At 35.6% G+C, this 17,837-nt stretch overlaps 1 protein-coding gene across 1 annotated transcript in view; it reads left to right on the top strand.

The window, feature by feature from the left end:
- The window catches only part of LOC137391863 (G protein-coupled receptor kinase 3-like), a 70,829-nt gene extending 53,337 nt beyond the window's left edge, over positions 1-17,492 (top strand). The window contains exons 12-18 of the mRNA XM_068078407.1: positions 4-178; positions 5,361-5,461; positions 6,424-6,586; positions 10,224-10,374; positions 13,078-13,235; positions 14,947-15,063; positions 16,449-17,492. Of these exons, the coding sequence (XP_067934508.1) occupies positions 4-178; positions 5,361-5,461; positions 6,424-6,586; positions 10,224-10,374; positions 13,078-13,235; positions 14,947-15,063; positions 16,449-16,601 (1,018 nt within the window). The 3' untranslated portion in view covers positions 16,602-17,492. The remainder of the gene's footprint in view (positions 1-3; positions 179-5,360; positions 5,462-6,423; positions 6,587-10,223; positions 10,375-13,077; positions 13,236-14,946; positions 15,064-16,448) is intronic.
- The last annotated feature ends 345 nt before the right edge of the window (positions 17,493-17,837 follow it).

Genomic DNA, 17,837 nt, shown 5'->3' on the forward strand with positions numbered 1-17,837 from the left:
CAGAGGTACACATGGCTACATGGCGCCAGAGGTACTAGCTAAAGGTCAGTCATACGACTCAAGTGCTGATTGGTTCTCTTTTGGCTGCATGCTTTACAAGCTCCTCAAGGGACACAGCCCCTTCAGGCAGCATAAGACTCGCGACAAGTACGAACTTGATCGGTTGACCTTGACTACGGTAGGTGACCTACTGTAGCTATTGCCACATTTTCAAAGGCGGAGTTGGCCTCAGCCGAAGCGAGCAAAATGATTTTAATCGCGTCCACTAATAGGTTAACTGGAAAACTGAAACTTTCATGTCAAGTTCGATTTCCTTGAGGAAATTCCAGAAATATATTTTCAGATTGAGGTGTCGACAAGCAAATTGGAGTTTCATCTCTCTGATTGAACCGAGTTGCTTAGTTGTAGGCTGTACAGCGTTACATTTTTAGTCATATCTCAATATAATATGATGTGATATTTTATGTTAACCTGTATTATTATAAATTACTAGCATGCTTGCAGTCCTGTGCTCCGTGAGAGATTATGCTGTGTAATGAGTATATGCACAATTATTCTATAGTATGGCAAGGTGGCTGCGTGGTTTAGTGGTAGTGCGCTTGACCATACATCCATGCCTCCAAAGATGCGAGTTCGATCCCTGTGCGGCGCAATCTTTTTTCCTTACGTTGTTAGCTTATCTTCAGACAGGCGGAAGGATGTATGACGCAGCTCTTATTATAGTAAATATTAAGTTTACTACTATTATACGTATATTTGTATATAACATTATGTTATATAGTTTTACTATAAACTATTATGTTATTTCTGTATCGCACTTAAAGAGATTTCAATCGTTACACTCAACTATTTATCACAGATTATCTATCTAAGTCTTTATCCATTTGTGTGCTAGTGTTTGGTGCTCATGTCCAAACCTGCATGTATAGAACATGCTGGTTTGTTTGGCATGTGCTTACATCAATTATTGGCTTATTATTTTAGTAACAAGCTTGCTCTCATTCATTGGTTGATTTTGTTAGAATTGAATGCACTTTTTGTAGTTTAAAAAGTGCGGGAGCCGCTTTGGTAGTTCTATTTAGGACTAGGATAGATGGAACGGGGCTAAACAGTTATTATTGAAAAGTGGCAAATTTTATGCGAATTGCGAACAAAATGTCGACATATTTGAATGGCTTTTGCAGCCACTAACATAACAGTTTAGTGCCGCTTGCTGAAGATTAGCGCTCTAGAATAATGTACACGCATAGCTCGCAGAAATGGAAACACATGATCTACTGCCTTGATTGGCTCGCTGAGAACCAATCGCTCGCCATGCTTGATATTACCAATTGCAGTGCACCCCGAGTCACGGCATCCCTGTTTTATGGTTTTTTCGTCTTACGATGTGAAACATGCTGTTTTTTCGTCCTCTCCATACAGCATTTTTTGCCTGAGATTAAATGCTCACTTTCTCCCTCAGTTCAGCATTATTTGTTATTAGCTGTAGTGAAAACAAAACCAGAAATGGATGATAGATAAATTAAATTTTAGTCCAGTAAAATACATACTAAAACTTACCTCTAAGCGTGTGTTTAGTAAGCTAAATTCATTTAAGTTAAATACTAAGTTTATATTATACGTCTGTCTTGAAGGTAAGAGCCCCCTACCATACGTACTGCACGTAGCACATTGTAATGTTACATTTTATTGCAAATCATAACCACTAAATACAATAAAGTTACTATAGGTAACTATAGTTAAAAAGGTTAACATACTATTTTGTTATTAATTTTCAATATTTGCAGTACGTATATAGAGTTTTGATGTTTTTACAAGGGGTGTTTGCATTAGATGATTACTATGGGTTTTTATAACCTGCTATGCAACATTTCCGTTTTACAATGCTACATAGGAACGAATTACTGTCGTATGGTGGGGGTCCATTTTATCAGTTTTCTGAATTGATGGGTCGACTTTCCGCATTTTGCTACATTGTCTCCGTTGCACTATGTGTGATGAGCAGTGATAATAGAATTACAGGGTCCAATCAGACTTCAAAGTATTGTCTTGCAAGATGAACTTACACAAATCTTTAGTAGATTTTATTAGAAAGTATCAGTATTTCTCTACCATTTGCGATTGTTTTTGATATTTGAGGTGATCTGACTGCCAGGATGTTTCTCGATTTGAATCGATAAAATTTGATCGCAGCTAAAACGTTCAGATAAAAATATCTAACGTAACTAATAAATGACGTAACTAGTTGTTATCGTTGCAGTATTTATATCAGCTAATGTGGTCAAGTTGAAGGTTACGAGCCTATATTCTGTCAGTCTCTTTGCAACTAGTGATGTCATTTGCAATTTGTCTGAGCGTTTTAACTGTGATCAGGTTTTGTCAATTTTAATCCTGAAACATTTTGGCAGTCAGATCACCTCAAACATCAAAAACAATCACAAATGTTAGAAAAACATCGATATTTTCTGATAAAATCTACTAAAATTGTGTGTAAGTTTATCTTCAAGTATTACGAGTTATTGATTAGGTTTAAGTATTACGAGTTATTGATTAGGTTTAAGTATTACGAGTTATTGATTAGGTTTAAGTATTACGAGTTATTGATTAGGTTTAAGTTTTTTCAGTCAAAAGGAAGACATCTGATTCGCTCAATTCTCCCTGTTGTTATCCACCCAAAGTTAAGTAAAGAATTTGGACACCTTGTATTTTCAAATCCTGTGAGATGATCTGAATGTCTTCCAGAAGATTCCAAATTTGGTACTTTATCCTTCCATTTCCCTTCCCTCCATTAAGCCCTTGCCTTCTGTCAATTTTTCCTTAAATACGCTTAAAATGTTGGCAAGTTGTATTATATCCAACTTTGGCCAAATTTCCCTTGAGCGCTTAGCAAGGGTGGGGAGATTACCATTCCAAGTTACTCCTTCTATTTGTGCTTGCCCACTCTAGATTATGTGTTATTTGCTCTATTTTGTTGCCCAGATGGATCCATCACTGGTATGTAGTGACTTTGTGCCCATCTGTTTACCCATAATGCTCATTGTCTGATGGTTTCAGACTTCATTGTTGTCAGTTCTGTACTAGCGCCCTTTAGCGTAGTCATAAACATGATAAGTCTGGAGGGGGTTTTAGCTCATGCCTTGTGATTAGCAATTTTCTATTGAGAAAAAAGAGGCTCTTCATCAGTGAAGTACATATCTTAATGTTACAATTTGTTCAAATAATATATTATTTTAGCTTTAGGATATGCAAGCTGACTTCGGTGAAAAATTGTTTTCATTAATTTAGCTTTACGATCTTTCAACTCCATGATCATTGTGGCATTGTCATGACTTGCTTCTAATAATATATCTGGATACCATATCCAAATATTTAGGTATTTAGATAGATTCATATCTAGATATCAGATCTGGGTATATTATATACGGTAGATATCCTATCTGGATATCATATCGAGATATCATATCTGAATATTTTATCTAGATGTCATATCTGGATATCATACCTGAGTATCTTATCTGGATATTATATCTAGATATCACATCTGGATATTTTATCTGGTATTTTGTCTAGATATCAATTCTGGATATCTTATTTAGATGTCATACCTGAACATCTTATCTGGATATTTTATTCAGATATCATATCTCGGTATCATACTTGAATACCATGTCTGGATATCATATCTCGGTATCAAGTTTCCATATCATATCTCAATATTTTCTCTGAATATCATGTTTGGATAACTATAGGGCAGTGGTGTCAAACTCAAGTATCCAATGGGCCAACATTAAAAATTTGATAACGGTTGACAGTCATTAAAACAATTACAATTAGATGTAACAATAATGCTCTTCATATACATCGACACGAATTTAGTTTAAATATTGAATATATCGCACTATAGTATATCATACATTGCCATATAAAATAGAACTTGACTCAAATCTCAATTAGATGTTTAAATTACTCTCATCTTTTTAATTGTCTTTTAATAAAAACAATGGGGTTCTTTTTGTTTACAGTCTCTCAATAAAATTTTAACTGCAATTCTTATTTTCAAGATTATGGCATCGTAGTCCGAGAAATATAGTTTTATTGATTTAAGCCAAAGTGTAATACAGGCGGGCCAGTTGGTCTCTAGTGCCTTGTGGGTCTAATTTAACTACCCTGTGCGCAAAATCTGACTGGTGGGCCGGAGTTTGATATTTGTAACATACCGTAAAACTTTTATTTGAACTTTGCCTTTATTTGAACGCCCCCTCTAATTAAACGCCACTTTAGGGGAAGGGTTGAAAAATAGAGCACGATGGCCTTCAAATAGAGGTTTCACAGTAAGGGCATAGAGGCTTTCATTATGCAGATCTTCTTTACACAACCCTGCCTATATGAGTTAGCTCACCTCTCATCAGCGGCAGCAAACTGCACAGCACATTCAGTATCACATTTGTTATGCAAGCACTAATCGTTTGCTAAGTGTTTTAGAGGTCAGTGTTAGCTCTAGTGCCTCAAACTCGTATACTAATGCGTCTAATACTTTTTAGCGATTTGGTTTTATGTTTTTAAATAAATTGATGTAAGACGCTCATAGTGCTTCATATATGGTAGTTGTCTCCTCCATTGATATCTTAAAACATGATCACTAAGCTATAGATTTGATTTATTTTTAAAAATTGAAAAAAGATTTTTGAATCGTAATGTTTTGTTTGGAGAATTTTAAGGGTTTGTATTAAGTTGAACAAAAATATTTACTTTTTTTACTATAACCCTTTAATATCAAAATTTTAAAAATGTTCAGAAGTATTTGACAAACTAAAATCATTGTTTTCTTCTGGGATCTTGTGAGATGATAACGCTCTTTGCTTTGATTAATGATCTGATTGCAATTGATAAAAATCAATAATTACAGTTTAGCGGAAATTTATTTGAGATGTTAAAATATTTTCTTTTCGTATTTAATTGTCATTGGTAAATGTATAAGTTCAGTATTTCATTGAAACTAGGTTTTTTAGTTATGTTAAATTTTTACGTTAACTTATGATTACCAAATATCCTTTGAGTTTCTATGAAATTCCCAGTTTCACTGCTTACTAGTTTTATTGTTAATTGATGCGAATACCAAAATTGCCGCAAAAATCTATGACACCTTATTGCTCAGCAGGTTTTATTAGTTAAAATTTTAGGGCATTTGCCGTTCTCAAAATATGGAGGACAGCATTTAAAAAAGAATATTTTAATGCTCTTTTCTAATTTACTGTTCTGATCTATTTTCAAAATAATTGTTAATGGATCAAATAACCTTTGCACACCGACTCACAGTAGACAAACCATTATTTTACTTTGTCATCTTTTGTTTTTTTCAGGATGTCGAACTCCCGGAAGATCTGTCTGATGAGATGAAATCTTTGTTATCTGGATTATTGCGCAGAGACGTAGCGGAACGCTTAGGATGTCAAGGTCGAGGGTAGGTACCGAACATGTTTATGTTGTTGCATGTTTTTTTATTCAAATAAGCTTTAATTTCTACCATATCATAAACTCACGAATGGATCTACACAGGACTGCCTAAACCTTGTCATTATTACTTATTCACTTTCCAAACTTTTTAAAAGGTTTGGAAGTTTGTTCTTGTATCGAAAATTACAGCTTTTTTTTTTAAATTGTGATAAAGTTTTAGGAATCATAATTTCAATTTTGTTTAGTCATTTGGTGATATTAGTAGCAAATTTGCGTATGTAGGCCCCCATGTCGCTTGAAGTTATGTCAAAAATTACTCAAACTCATTGGAGATTGCAACTACAGACCTCTCTCTGCTAGTTATAGATCATGTGATTAAGGCTGACAATTGACCTGTCTGTGTGGTCACTGGTTCACGACCTGCTTGTTGTCTTGACGCTTTTTTACTCTGAAAAGTCTCAAGTGTCAGTGAGGTATTCATGGATGTGGCATTACACTTAATATAATTGCGTGGTTGCATGATTTGAAGCGCAAAAATCATCATGAACTAAATTGAGTTGCATTTAGTTATAGTTCTGTTCCGGAAAGGATTGCCGATCAGATTTTTGTTATTCACTCTAGAACTCATAATTCCAGCAGCAGTTCAAGGGTTAACAACATTCAGGCTATTTCAGCTAAACTAAAAAAGAGCTCTCTTAAGGAAATTTCAACATGAGCAAAAGGATTCATGTTTTACACCATGTCTATGACATTCAAAGTATTATTAGTTTTTTAACAGAAAAAAATCTAAAAACTTGGAGAATGTTATGCTTGGGTATGTCAAAAAAGACAAGTTTTTTATTTAGAAGAGTGGGGATTATTATACATCAGTAGGCATTATACTTGGGTGATTACGGTATCCATAACTGTTTTCTCTATGGCAATATTGCTGGATAGCGGTGCATTGTCAGTCTATATGTCTCTCCGCAGGGCTGCCGAAGTCAAGGAACACGAGTTCTTTAACGGAATTGACTGGCAGCTAGTCTACTTGCAAAAGTACATGCCACCCCTTATCCCTCCACGGGGAGAGGTCAATGCTGCCGACGCCTTTGATATTGGCTCATTTGATGAAGAGGATACCAAAGGCATAAAGGTCAGTTTTTTTTGTAAGGTGGAACAGCGTGATATATAAGGAACTAATATAAGGAACTAGTGGAATGTTTGGGCGTTGCACAGTTAATAGAATAATTACCTAATGAAATTCAGTAACTAAAGCCTGGTTTCCATATGACAGCGCAAGGCGCGCAACAAAGCTCTTGACGTCGTGCGTAGGCCAGTTGTGATATGGAAACGTCAACGCATGACGGTCGCGCGACGTGCGTACGCTGATCGCAAGTATCCAACAGAATGGATCCTTGCAATGGGTGCGTGCGATTATGTATCCCACAATACACCGCTAGACCTTTTCAACCTATCCCACAATTCCAGCAAAGGGCTTCGTTCCGTAGAAATCGGTCTCCCGTACGAAAGAGTAAGCCTGATTTTTATATGACAGCGTAATTTCACAACGGAGGTCTGTTTTTCCGAAGAAATATGTCTCTCCTACGAAAAAGTAAGGAAAATATCCACCCTGTCCAATGCAAGCATGGAGCTTACGCGCGATATGGAAACGCTACCTCGCGGCCTAAGAAATGCATTGCGCACGATCACTGGGCCGCGCGCGATCATTGCGCTGTCATATGGAAACCAGGCTTAACATTTGCATTCATGTGACATACAGGTATATATTTTGTTTAGCATCGCATAGGAAGTAACAATGATGTTATGTAACATACATGTACAATAATTGTATTGCAATTTCAGCTATTTCGATTAAACACATTGTTTTTTTGCAGAATAAGTTGCATTATTATTATAACAGTAAAAAGAGACTAGCCTTTCTTATATCTGGACTCAGACTTGTGAATTGTTGTTGTAATTGTAAAATTAGTTATTTTTACTTATATTTGTCAGTTGCTATTTTTGAAAAGATTATTTCAATGTGTCCAGGAATCATCCTAGGAGAAAGGACTACAATGGTCTGTGGTATATACCCCAAATACTAGCTACATATAATTTTAACTAAAAGCAACTAATTATAACTCAACACAGCTGATTATAATTCGCTAAAATAGATCTCTTTGTTTTGCGTAACCGATAAAATTAATTCTTATGTATATTTTTGGTTTGTCTGTCCTATTTGTTCATCCGTGCATTTGATTAATTATTTTTATACGATTTTGGAAGATGGTTAGTTTTATGCAAATATATTGAGCTGGCTTTTACTTCCTCCTACAAATAGACACCAATTATTTAATGGCAGCTCATTGTACTGCTTAAGTGTCTGGTGTTTTTGCCTATCAATTTAAAGTTTAGACAGTAGGTGTTTATCAAATAACTTCGCTTGTGAGTCCATACTATGGTATTAAGGGTTGGCTAGACAGGTCAGGGCTTCCTGCTGATACACGCAGCGATGTATTTGAGACTGGTTTCTGATGAAATCAGCACGTATTCGCTGCAATATGTTAGTGGTTTCTAGGAACTTTTGCGCTACATACACCACATTGTTGTGCCTTGAGAAGTTACCAGACCCAGTGAGTCCGCTACCCTGGTTATTGTTATCAGATCTATAATCTTTACTATAATAAGAGCCGTGGCCTTCTGTCCGAAGTCACACTAAGGCTGTTAGGAAATGATGTAACATTGCACAGGACTTGAACTCATATATTCAGATTCTCAGCAAAGCGCATGATCATCTGCACCACTCAACCGCCTTTCTTCATCTAAGAATAATTATGCACATAGTTACTACACATGACGATCTTTCACGGCGCTGGGACTGCCAGTGTACTGTTCTTCGCCATAATAAAACCTGTGTTTGTTCGAAAAAAAATCTTTTCGTGCAAAAAAGATGGCATCATACAGGATTCAAACTGGTTTAATAATAATAATAATATCATTGCTTTTGAATTCGAAATGCATAAGTGGTATGTGATTGGGTACATGTGAGGTTTTCAGAGTACAATCGCATACCATTTACAACTTTAGGTGAATTACAATCCATCGTTTTTGTTGACGTCATCAAGTTGTTTGCACATGCGCTCGTTCACAAAAAAGCCGCCATATTTGTAGAAAACGATCGTTTTTCTTTTATTTAATAGTACTTTTGGGTCTTGTTTTGATACTATGATGAAAAAATTGCAAAGCATCGTTTTCAAAAACTCATTGCAAAAGCTTCGTGTTTTTAACGATAAAATTGTCTATAAAGATGGCTGACAATGATAAAATGACCTCACGAAAAAACGAAGGATAGCTTTTGACTTGATTTGGGTAGGCCTACCCCAGCGTACAAGATAACTGCATCGAATAGTGCGCTTTGACAAAAACAGTGCATATTTGGTGGATGCATCGTCAAATGGCTTAGACCGAGATATGTTCTTAGTGTTTCACTGTTTTTGGGCTGCTTTAATGGAATGCTTTCGTTACAACAAATGTGTTCGATTTGTGTCAAAATTTTTTATTAAATTCTTTTTTTTTCATCCATACAGCAATTACTGCATCAATCATATATCACTGAAAGAAGATAACTCCAAGTTTATGAATACATTTTAGTGAAATTGTGTTTGCTTATCGAAGTATCATCATGAATAGCCCCTTCGAACACATTGGGAATTCAAAAGCCTTCTAAAAGTAGTTGAAAATATCCTTGATCACACAACTTGATTGGCCAATATACATTACAACCAATAGAAGCTTCATTTAGAGATTCCAATTTTATCGTTCCACGAACAAAATATGTGCATGCCGGTTTTGCTTGTTTCTACATGATGCTTCTGTCTGTTATAATAAAATAAAACTTATTTTAATAAAACAGTATAATAAAAATCAACCCATGTGTCCATCCCTTTAGTCTCTGCAGTCTCTACAGAAATAAAACTGTCATGTTGGAGCACATATCCTGTTAACATATACTGTGAATTATTCAGCAGCTCAAAAACCTATGGTGACTCATTATTAAATACTGTACGTAATTACAAATAATTACACTATATAAAACTATCTTAAAATCCAGAAATAAAATTTGAATTGTTAGAATAATTAATTAGTTATTAATCCATAAAAAAGGTATTTGTCTTTACTTTACCTTAGAAACAAGTGGACAGAAGTGCGAGCTCAACAATGCATAGGTTCTTAGGTAGAGATGGTGATAAGGATATACAATTTGCATTGCTCCCACTTAGACTAGACGATGGGTTTTAGTATTATATTTTTCGATTTTTTTAATTTATCATTTATCATTGAATGCCTTTTTATTGCCAATAGTTCGGTAAGTCTGATAAAGGAAATCGGTGTGGTAACATGGCATCATCGGAACAACGGTGCTCGATCAACCAATCACAAGCTAGAACTTAAACATATCTTATGCAGACCCTTTAAATGTACACATGTAGTTGTTATTCTATTTTTTATTTTCAATTGCTTTTAGTTTTTATTATACTTGTAAAGTAATTGCTCACAATGTATGACCGTAAAAGAAATCTGTACTTGATGTTTCCAAAACATATCATGTTCAATGATCTTATCCAGATATGAGCATACCTTTACAATCACACTTGATTGTGATTGGCTAGTGTAACTCACTGGTTGGTGCATTGAAGGTATACCTCAATTTCTATTGGTTGGACTATCATTACATTGGTCGCTGTTGATCTACGCGATGCTACATTTGGTCAAATATCTTGTTTTTGCAGTTGTCAGAACAAGACCAAGATCAGTACCATAACTTCAACATGATAGTATCAGAAAGGTGGCAGCAAGAGGTCGCTGAGACAGTTTTTGATGCCATAAATGCTGACACTGACAGGAAAAAGAAGGTCGTTTCTGATGAAAGCAATCACAAAGGTAGGTAGCATCTTTTTCCTCTTTTTCTAAAAATTTTCTTTTCGTTGTTTTTGCTGTGGAAACATGCAACCATATTTACCTTTTGGCTCATGTAGGTATGTAGGTAAGTAGGTATGTAGGTAATGCTTTTACACTACGGTGACGGTTCCATGTGAAAGTACAATTTATGCTGCAAGTTTCAGTTCTCAACCCCTAGAAATATTCTCTTATATGCTCTCTAAATTGGTTCTAAGGTTGGCTAACTCTTGCCTTCTTGTTAATAGCCGACGAATTTGGTCTTAAAAATAAATAAGTTCCTATTTCTTAAGAGAAATATTGGTGTCGTTCAGTGTGCCCATGTATGCGCGAGGGTGAGAGAATATGCTCATATGTGTGAGTTGAGTAATAGCTTTTTTAATCGGTCATCATAATTTATTTTATTGTTGTTTTTTTTGTTAGTATGTTTATTTCTTTGAGAAGTCTCCAAAATATATTTTAAGGTGTTTTAAGCTTTTATATGACAACAGCAGAGTGTGTTAGTCTCACGCCGCTACCAAAATTTGATCGATCGTCTGAAAGATTGATCTCCATTGAAGCATGAAGTTATGATACTTGTCAGGTTGTAATGACACGTCGTTTGGTAGTTTTTTTAGTTTACTCCACAGCATCACACCCGATGCAGCGATGGTTCCTTGTATTAATAACTAGCGCTTATGAAAACTGTGTATCAAGGTTGATAGCAACAATAGTGTCGGCCATATTTATTGCTCTGCAATGATGACCAATCAGACTGGTCTTTTAGGTCCGATTTCTTTCTACGAACAGTATTTTTTCAGCAGATTCAATTTTTCAAATTATATGGATAATATTTTGTCTTTTTAACCCTTTGGCTGGGTAAAAGCCAGGCAAAAACACACAAAAGTTGTGTAATTTGTTTTTTAAAATTCAATAAAATCGATATTTTATGAACATGCCTAGCTCAAATCTTAAATTTATTTCTACGAACAAAGTCTTTTGTACATAAACATTCATTTACATATCTACTACTACAAAAAAATACAACCATGTGCAATTGTCCCTGTATGAAATGCTTGGAAGCATTTATTTCGATAGAGTCAAACGCTATAACGTAGCCGTGCGAGCTACCATAACGATCGTTTTTCTCTGTATATTCCAAGTATGTTAAAAGTCCAAAAAGTTTACATCACTTTTATCATCTGATTTATTTTTATTCTGATCAGACAAAAAATCACTAATGATCGCAGGATCAATTAATCTTTTATTTTACCGTTTTGAAAGTCGAGCTGATGTTGACTGATTTTTCCAACTTTTATTCTTTTCTAAGGAGGTGCAATTTGTTTAGCTTTTAACACAAAGCAACACCTCTCAGATAATCGTTTCATATTGTAAATCATCGACTAATATCTTGTTGATGATATTTAAAACTTACTAGTATTCATATCCTTTGTTTAACGTTACTAGGCGGCAGCTTTATGAACGTCTACCGAAAGCGACATAAATGTCGTTTTCCCACGCAACCGGTAAACGACATTTTGGTCGTTTTCCCAGCCAAAGGGTTAATATGTAATATTCTATAGATGGTCCATGACTGAATTTTTTTGGATTTTTTGCTGTATTGCCCTTTTGTCAATAAGGTTTGTGCTATTGACAGCTCTTGCGTTTTCCAAAAGTTGCAATGATTTTAACACAAGATTTTACGAGCTCCCTTGTGGAAATAAACCTGGTAGCGTCAGAAACAATTCATCAGAAATTTTACCATGTGACAAACCACTGAGAGATAAACGTAAATTTGATCATATAGTTGAGATTAACTCTTTTGGTTTGGTGTCTGTGGGTTGAATGGTGACGACGTTAACAATTGTCAATGATGTGTGATTGTGTTCTTTGATGGTTACTGAAGTTGTCTTTCTATGATGAACAAGACAACTTAATAAATACACTTTGATGGCTGGATGGCAGTAGATTTCATTGAAGAGTGAGTATATTTGGTTCTGCAATTAAAGGTGTTAGACTTCGTATCAGTTGATGGTGTTGGGACGATTTACAAAAGTGCTTGATAAGTCATTGCTGGTTGGTACTCAGTCTACGTGATGGACTGCTGTCATTTGGACAATTAAACATCAAAGAATTAACTTGTGAACATTAATAAGTAGTCAGATTTAGAGATTGGACATCAAAAGCATCGGAGCATCTCATACCTACCTTGTGTTAGATGTTGGAACTAATATTTTCATAGGTTTATAGGTATACACTGTGTTCCAATTAATTTCATCCGCAGCTGAAATATGTAATGATAGTGCTTCTGGTAGTTATAAAAAGCATTAAAACAAATGCATGATATAAAACTACTGAAATAACTAAATTAATAAAATGATTATAATCAATAAAAATATATATTTCTCATTACTTTACCTGCACAAAAGTGCAAATGTGTGAGGTTCTGCAATTGAGGTAGAAATAGAAATTTGTGGCAGGCCTTAGGTTTATACTAGGTACTAGTATGTGCTATGATTACTACTATAGCACGTATGTGTTATATATAATATAGCGCATATAATATAGCGCATATAATCTAGCGCATATACTGTAGTTACTGTGTGTTATAGGTTCTACCGTGTGTCATAGTTTAGGTCATCGATATAATCCCGGCAGCACTGATAACTTTGGCTATTGTGAGGGCTGACTATCCTTAATATTCCTTAGATGGACAGACAGACTGTATTGTGGAGGGAGAAGTCTCGAAGCTGGGTAATTCATTCCTTCAAACATGGCAGCGGACACACCTGAAGCTCTATCCCAACAGACTCGAGTTCTACCCTAAAAAATCGGACGGACAAATAAATAAGAAAACCGGTGTTGAAGTAAGAAATGTTTTGATTAGCGTTAGGTGCAGCCGGGTGTCTGTGTTTTGATTTGCCATTTGCCGTAATATTTTAGAGTTGCATTTGTACTAAAGTTGATTTTCATGGCAAAAGGAGTTTTTCATCCTGTTTGCACATTGTTACTGCTGCAGTTCATGTTATGGCAGCAGCCCAAAATAATAAGAGTTTAGCTTCGTTTGTAATTCCCGTAATGAGTCAGCCTTTTTTCAGACTGATGCGCAGTAACTTTATATATTTATGCAGCATATGGAGCTATAATCACCTACTGATTTGAAGGCACAAGTCTGCGGTTTGGCCATGTCATCGTTTTACCATCATTATCTGTAAAAAATCAATGTACATTCTAGCGGTTAAAGGATGTTGTTTGATGGCTGACTTGATGCGCTGATGCTTGTAGTTCGAGATCAATGTATTGCAAAGAAAGTACATCATCTCAGAAGCATGTTTAATTCAACATTTAGGTATTCATGTAACCGGTTAGTTTAAAATAAAATAGCACTTTCAAAAGCATTGCGTAGCCTAAATACTCAATAATGTAGCCCATGTTTCTCTAAGTATTATTAAAATTTGTGTCCTGTAGAGCATTTTTCTATCAAGTAACTTACTTTCCTAAAAATTTAAAAACACAGGCCATAAATCAAAAATCCTAATTGTTATCTGTTCCACTGCGCAGATGAATCCCTAATGAACGGACGATCCATCAGTAGTCGACACGGCTGCATGTTCGCTGTTATAACTGGTTATGCCTTCTCATGTTTGGTATATCCAGTAGTCTGATTGTATACTTATTCATTGGCTGAGCAAGAGAAATACTAGAAGCTATAAATTATAGAATCGTTCTTGTCATTCTTGTATCAAAATAGGAATATCCTAGAATTGGAATATCATAGGGACTTTGCAACCGCATCCCTGAACTCGTGAATTTATTGATATTTTAACGGATGGTTTTAATAACATTTTGTGTAATTTAGGCCAACTAAAATCAGCTGTAAGAAGAGGATTTGTATGCTCTTTTATAAAAAGGAAGATAACTCTTAAGATGTGCCTAAGCTGACGTAAAACACCAAAAATTTGAGACACTAGATCATCATTGTAAACAGCAACACTCGCTGTCTTAGCGCATACATGGCGGTTCTGGGATCTAAACACGCGAAATTAAATAGCGTCTCATTGTCCGCACCGAATAAATACCGCTTCATTATTGGGTAATCTGCAAGCGATAAATTGAACACGCTAATAGTAAACGCAGGTCTTAAGTGGTCCTTTACAGAGCAGAACATGTACTCTAGGCATTTCACTTCTATAGATAACCACTCAATATGTAATTTTATAAATGTGAATGCGCCACGCACGCTTATGTAAGCGCTCCTTTAGTTTCTTGTTTTATCACTTGTAAATGTCGGCTATTATGGATATGCTTGTAATCTGTTTTACAAATGTTGACTAACAGGGGCCAAGGTCACTAAAACACTGTATTTTTTGGGTTTATCTGTTGGTGGACTTAGCTTTCACCTGGTTTAGCAATTGATTTCCTAAAGTTATCTAGTCGATCACCTCATTTCTTGCAAACGTCTTTCATGAATGTAGCAAAATCATTTAGTCCTTTTTTCTAAGCTGCAGGCTATTGAATACTGCTACATTTCATCTCTATCAAATGCATCGACGTCTACACTGTATTCGTCTGCTTTAGCTGGTGTCCATGCTTGAGATAAAGGAGGTCTGTGCTAATTTACATAAGATGAACAAAGTTGACTGCATCTTGATATGCCTTAAGGACAATGATCAGAAAATATTCATCACCTCACCTGTAAGTTCTTAGTACATGTTAGCATGTCCAAGTGTGTTTGCTACGCTCTTCTTAACCATATCTATACTGTGTCTGTCATAAAGTTAACCACATATTTGATAAAATTATTTCTATACCTTCCTTGTTAGTTTGCCTCCTTCATTATTTATAAATTTGCCATATTTTGTCAAGGTTATATATAAATTGATTCCTCGCCCTGGTTAAACAAAGTGGTTGGTAATGTCTGCTCAAACTCTCCGGTCTCCTACCAGAGACCGGAGAGTTTGAGCACTCGTCTCAAGATCTCAACCATTCCCAATAGTGCGCTTTCCTACAACTAACTTGTGTTGACTGTTGTTGGTATTTAGTCAAACCACATTAGATGTGGAGGTGTTATTGCTAATGACTACTGGTATTGCAGTTGCCCTTATGTGCCTGTGTGGTGTGGCTTCAGTAGGCTTCCTACAAAACGTTTCTGGTTAGTGAGTAGTTGATTAATTTGACTATAGTATTTGTAGTTAAGTGAAAGGAAACAATTATCTGCATGCGCTGAGCCAATAGAAATTATGTTTACAACCCAATCTAAGCGTAGTTTCGCTGTGCAAAAGCTGTATTTTTTGCAGTTTTTCATTAGCACTGACCAGCCGTGTCAGACACATTACAGCTATGAAGGTTTCACTAATTTTACATCTATGGACTTTGGGTGATTTTTATTACCAACTACTACTGAGTACTACTAGTGCCACTACTGAAAGTGATTATTTTTATTTTTCTCAGTAATAATGTCGTAAGCTGTAATGATATTGATAAATCAACCGTCTCAGACAAGCTCACGGTCTTTTCAAAAATCTTGCTAAAAAAGTGTTCGAGCACACTTGTAGCCTTTTGCATGGCATCAGCTGATGTAAAATTTTATGCTGATTAATTTGGTATCAAAATATTTTTCATAGACTGCAATTGAAAGATTATGACAATTTACATGCGACCTTGTCAAATAATTATATTAATTATGTCTCGGTAATAAAATTAATTTGGTAGCGAAAGAGCTAAAATACGTCATTAAGTCTTGTTCAGAGTTACCGTGGTTATTGTTCAGATGGTTTCCGGTTTCTCATAAAAAATAAAATCCTTTGTCATACTCGTTGTGGGTGTTGTAAGGGAGATAACTCTGGAATTGATAGCCATATAAACTCACAATCTACTGTTGCAATAAGACCCTATTGCACGCTTGTTCTTAATATGTTTTAGATGCCTTGTACAAGTGCATTGTCCATGGTACGAGTTTCACCATGTTGTAACAATTGGAACTTCTGTAGAAAGATTTTGTTTATTCATTTTTGTGTGTCCTAGTAATTCCGTTGATACAAAGAATATTAAAACTGAAATATGTATGGTTCGCTTCACAGGACCGTATACTTCTTACCCAATGGAGGGATGAGATTCTCCATGGCTTCCAAACGTCCACACAGATCATGGCTACAATGAATAAGAAAGCCAGCCGCATGTATGGCGCCACCATCGAAGATAACAGTAGTCGTCCAATCGGCAGCCTTTCCTAGTCACATGACTTGATGTGGTGTAACCGACTGCTGCTCGTCTCACTGATACATTTCAAGGCGTCGCGTACATTGTTCTAGTCAAGTCTCCTTAACAGGAATAGTCTCTATCTCTATGTTTCTTGGAATGCTCTCAGATATAACACAAAGGTCAAAGCTGTTCGCATCTAGAGATTAATGCATGGACTACGCATGGCTGATGAAAAATGTCTTTATTGGCATTTCAATTCATCTTCATTGGCTAGACTGAATATGGAATTTACATTTCTTTTCCAGTACAGGCTTGTAGTACTTTGTGTTATTGTTATACCGTTGTTTGGTTGCCAAGGGCAACCAATGTCACCGCACATCTAAAAATGTAAATATGTTCGTGTGCAAGACCGGTTCTTTCCGGCTTTCAGTGAAGTCTCAAATGATGTCACTTCTTTTACATCAACATGTGCTTGCCAGTTGTTAAAATTTATAGTATGTTATTTATTATTGGCATGGACTTGTGGGACGCTTTATGACTGCCTCGGCTTGTGCATCATTTTCTAGTTGTTTCGATCGACTTCAGAAAAAACATTTATATGAATTATGAGTCTTCTACGGTTTATTTTGGTAGACATTTTATCATTTTTGATGTACTTGAGAAAACTTACTGATGGTCATCTTAATTTATCACTGTGCAACGATTGACTACCAGGCATTGTTGTATCTATATTTACTTTAACGTGCTTTCCAGTGGTACACTCGCTAGTTCTCTAGTGTCTATGCGATGTGTCTATGCGGTGTAACCTGTGTTCCAATATTCTTTATTGTTGGTCTCTCTAGGCTAGGAGAGTTGACTCAGTCTCTATGTTTATCCTCCATCTTGAGATACTTGTAATACAAATATATATATTATTATATCTATGTACATGTAAGTATAGATCTAAGAAAGTAACCGGCCACGTCCTCTGCACTATTTGTCTAACCCTAGCATAGTATGTTGACATTTGAATAAACATTGTTTAGCACAAAACATGCGATTCAACTATTCAGTTTTTTATATATTAGCTGCAGTGTGAGAATAGAGATGCTCACATACTGTTCCATAGAGATGCTCACAGCAGCGGCAGCCATTAGATGATATCATAACACAAGTTGTTACCAACAATTCTTAACATGACATGATGAGAAACAGCACTTCACAATTCATATTGATGTCTATGTGTACTAGCTGAAGTTGACAAAAATTCAAATAATTGAGATGAAAAT

This window comes from Watersipora subatra, chromosome 3 (assembly GCF_963576615.1).
Source record: "Watersipora subatra chromosome 3, tzWatSuba1.1, whole genome shotgun sequence".
In the NCBI taxonomy this organism is placed as follows: domain Eukaryota; kingdom Metazoa; phylum Bryozoa; class Gymnolaemata; order Cheilostomatida; family Watersiporidae; genus Watersipora; species Watersipora subatra.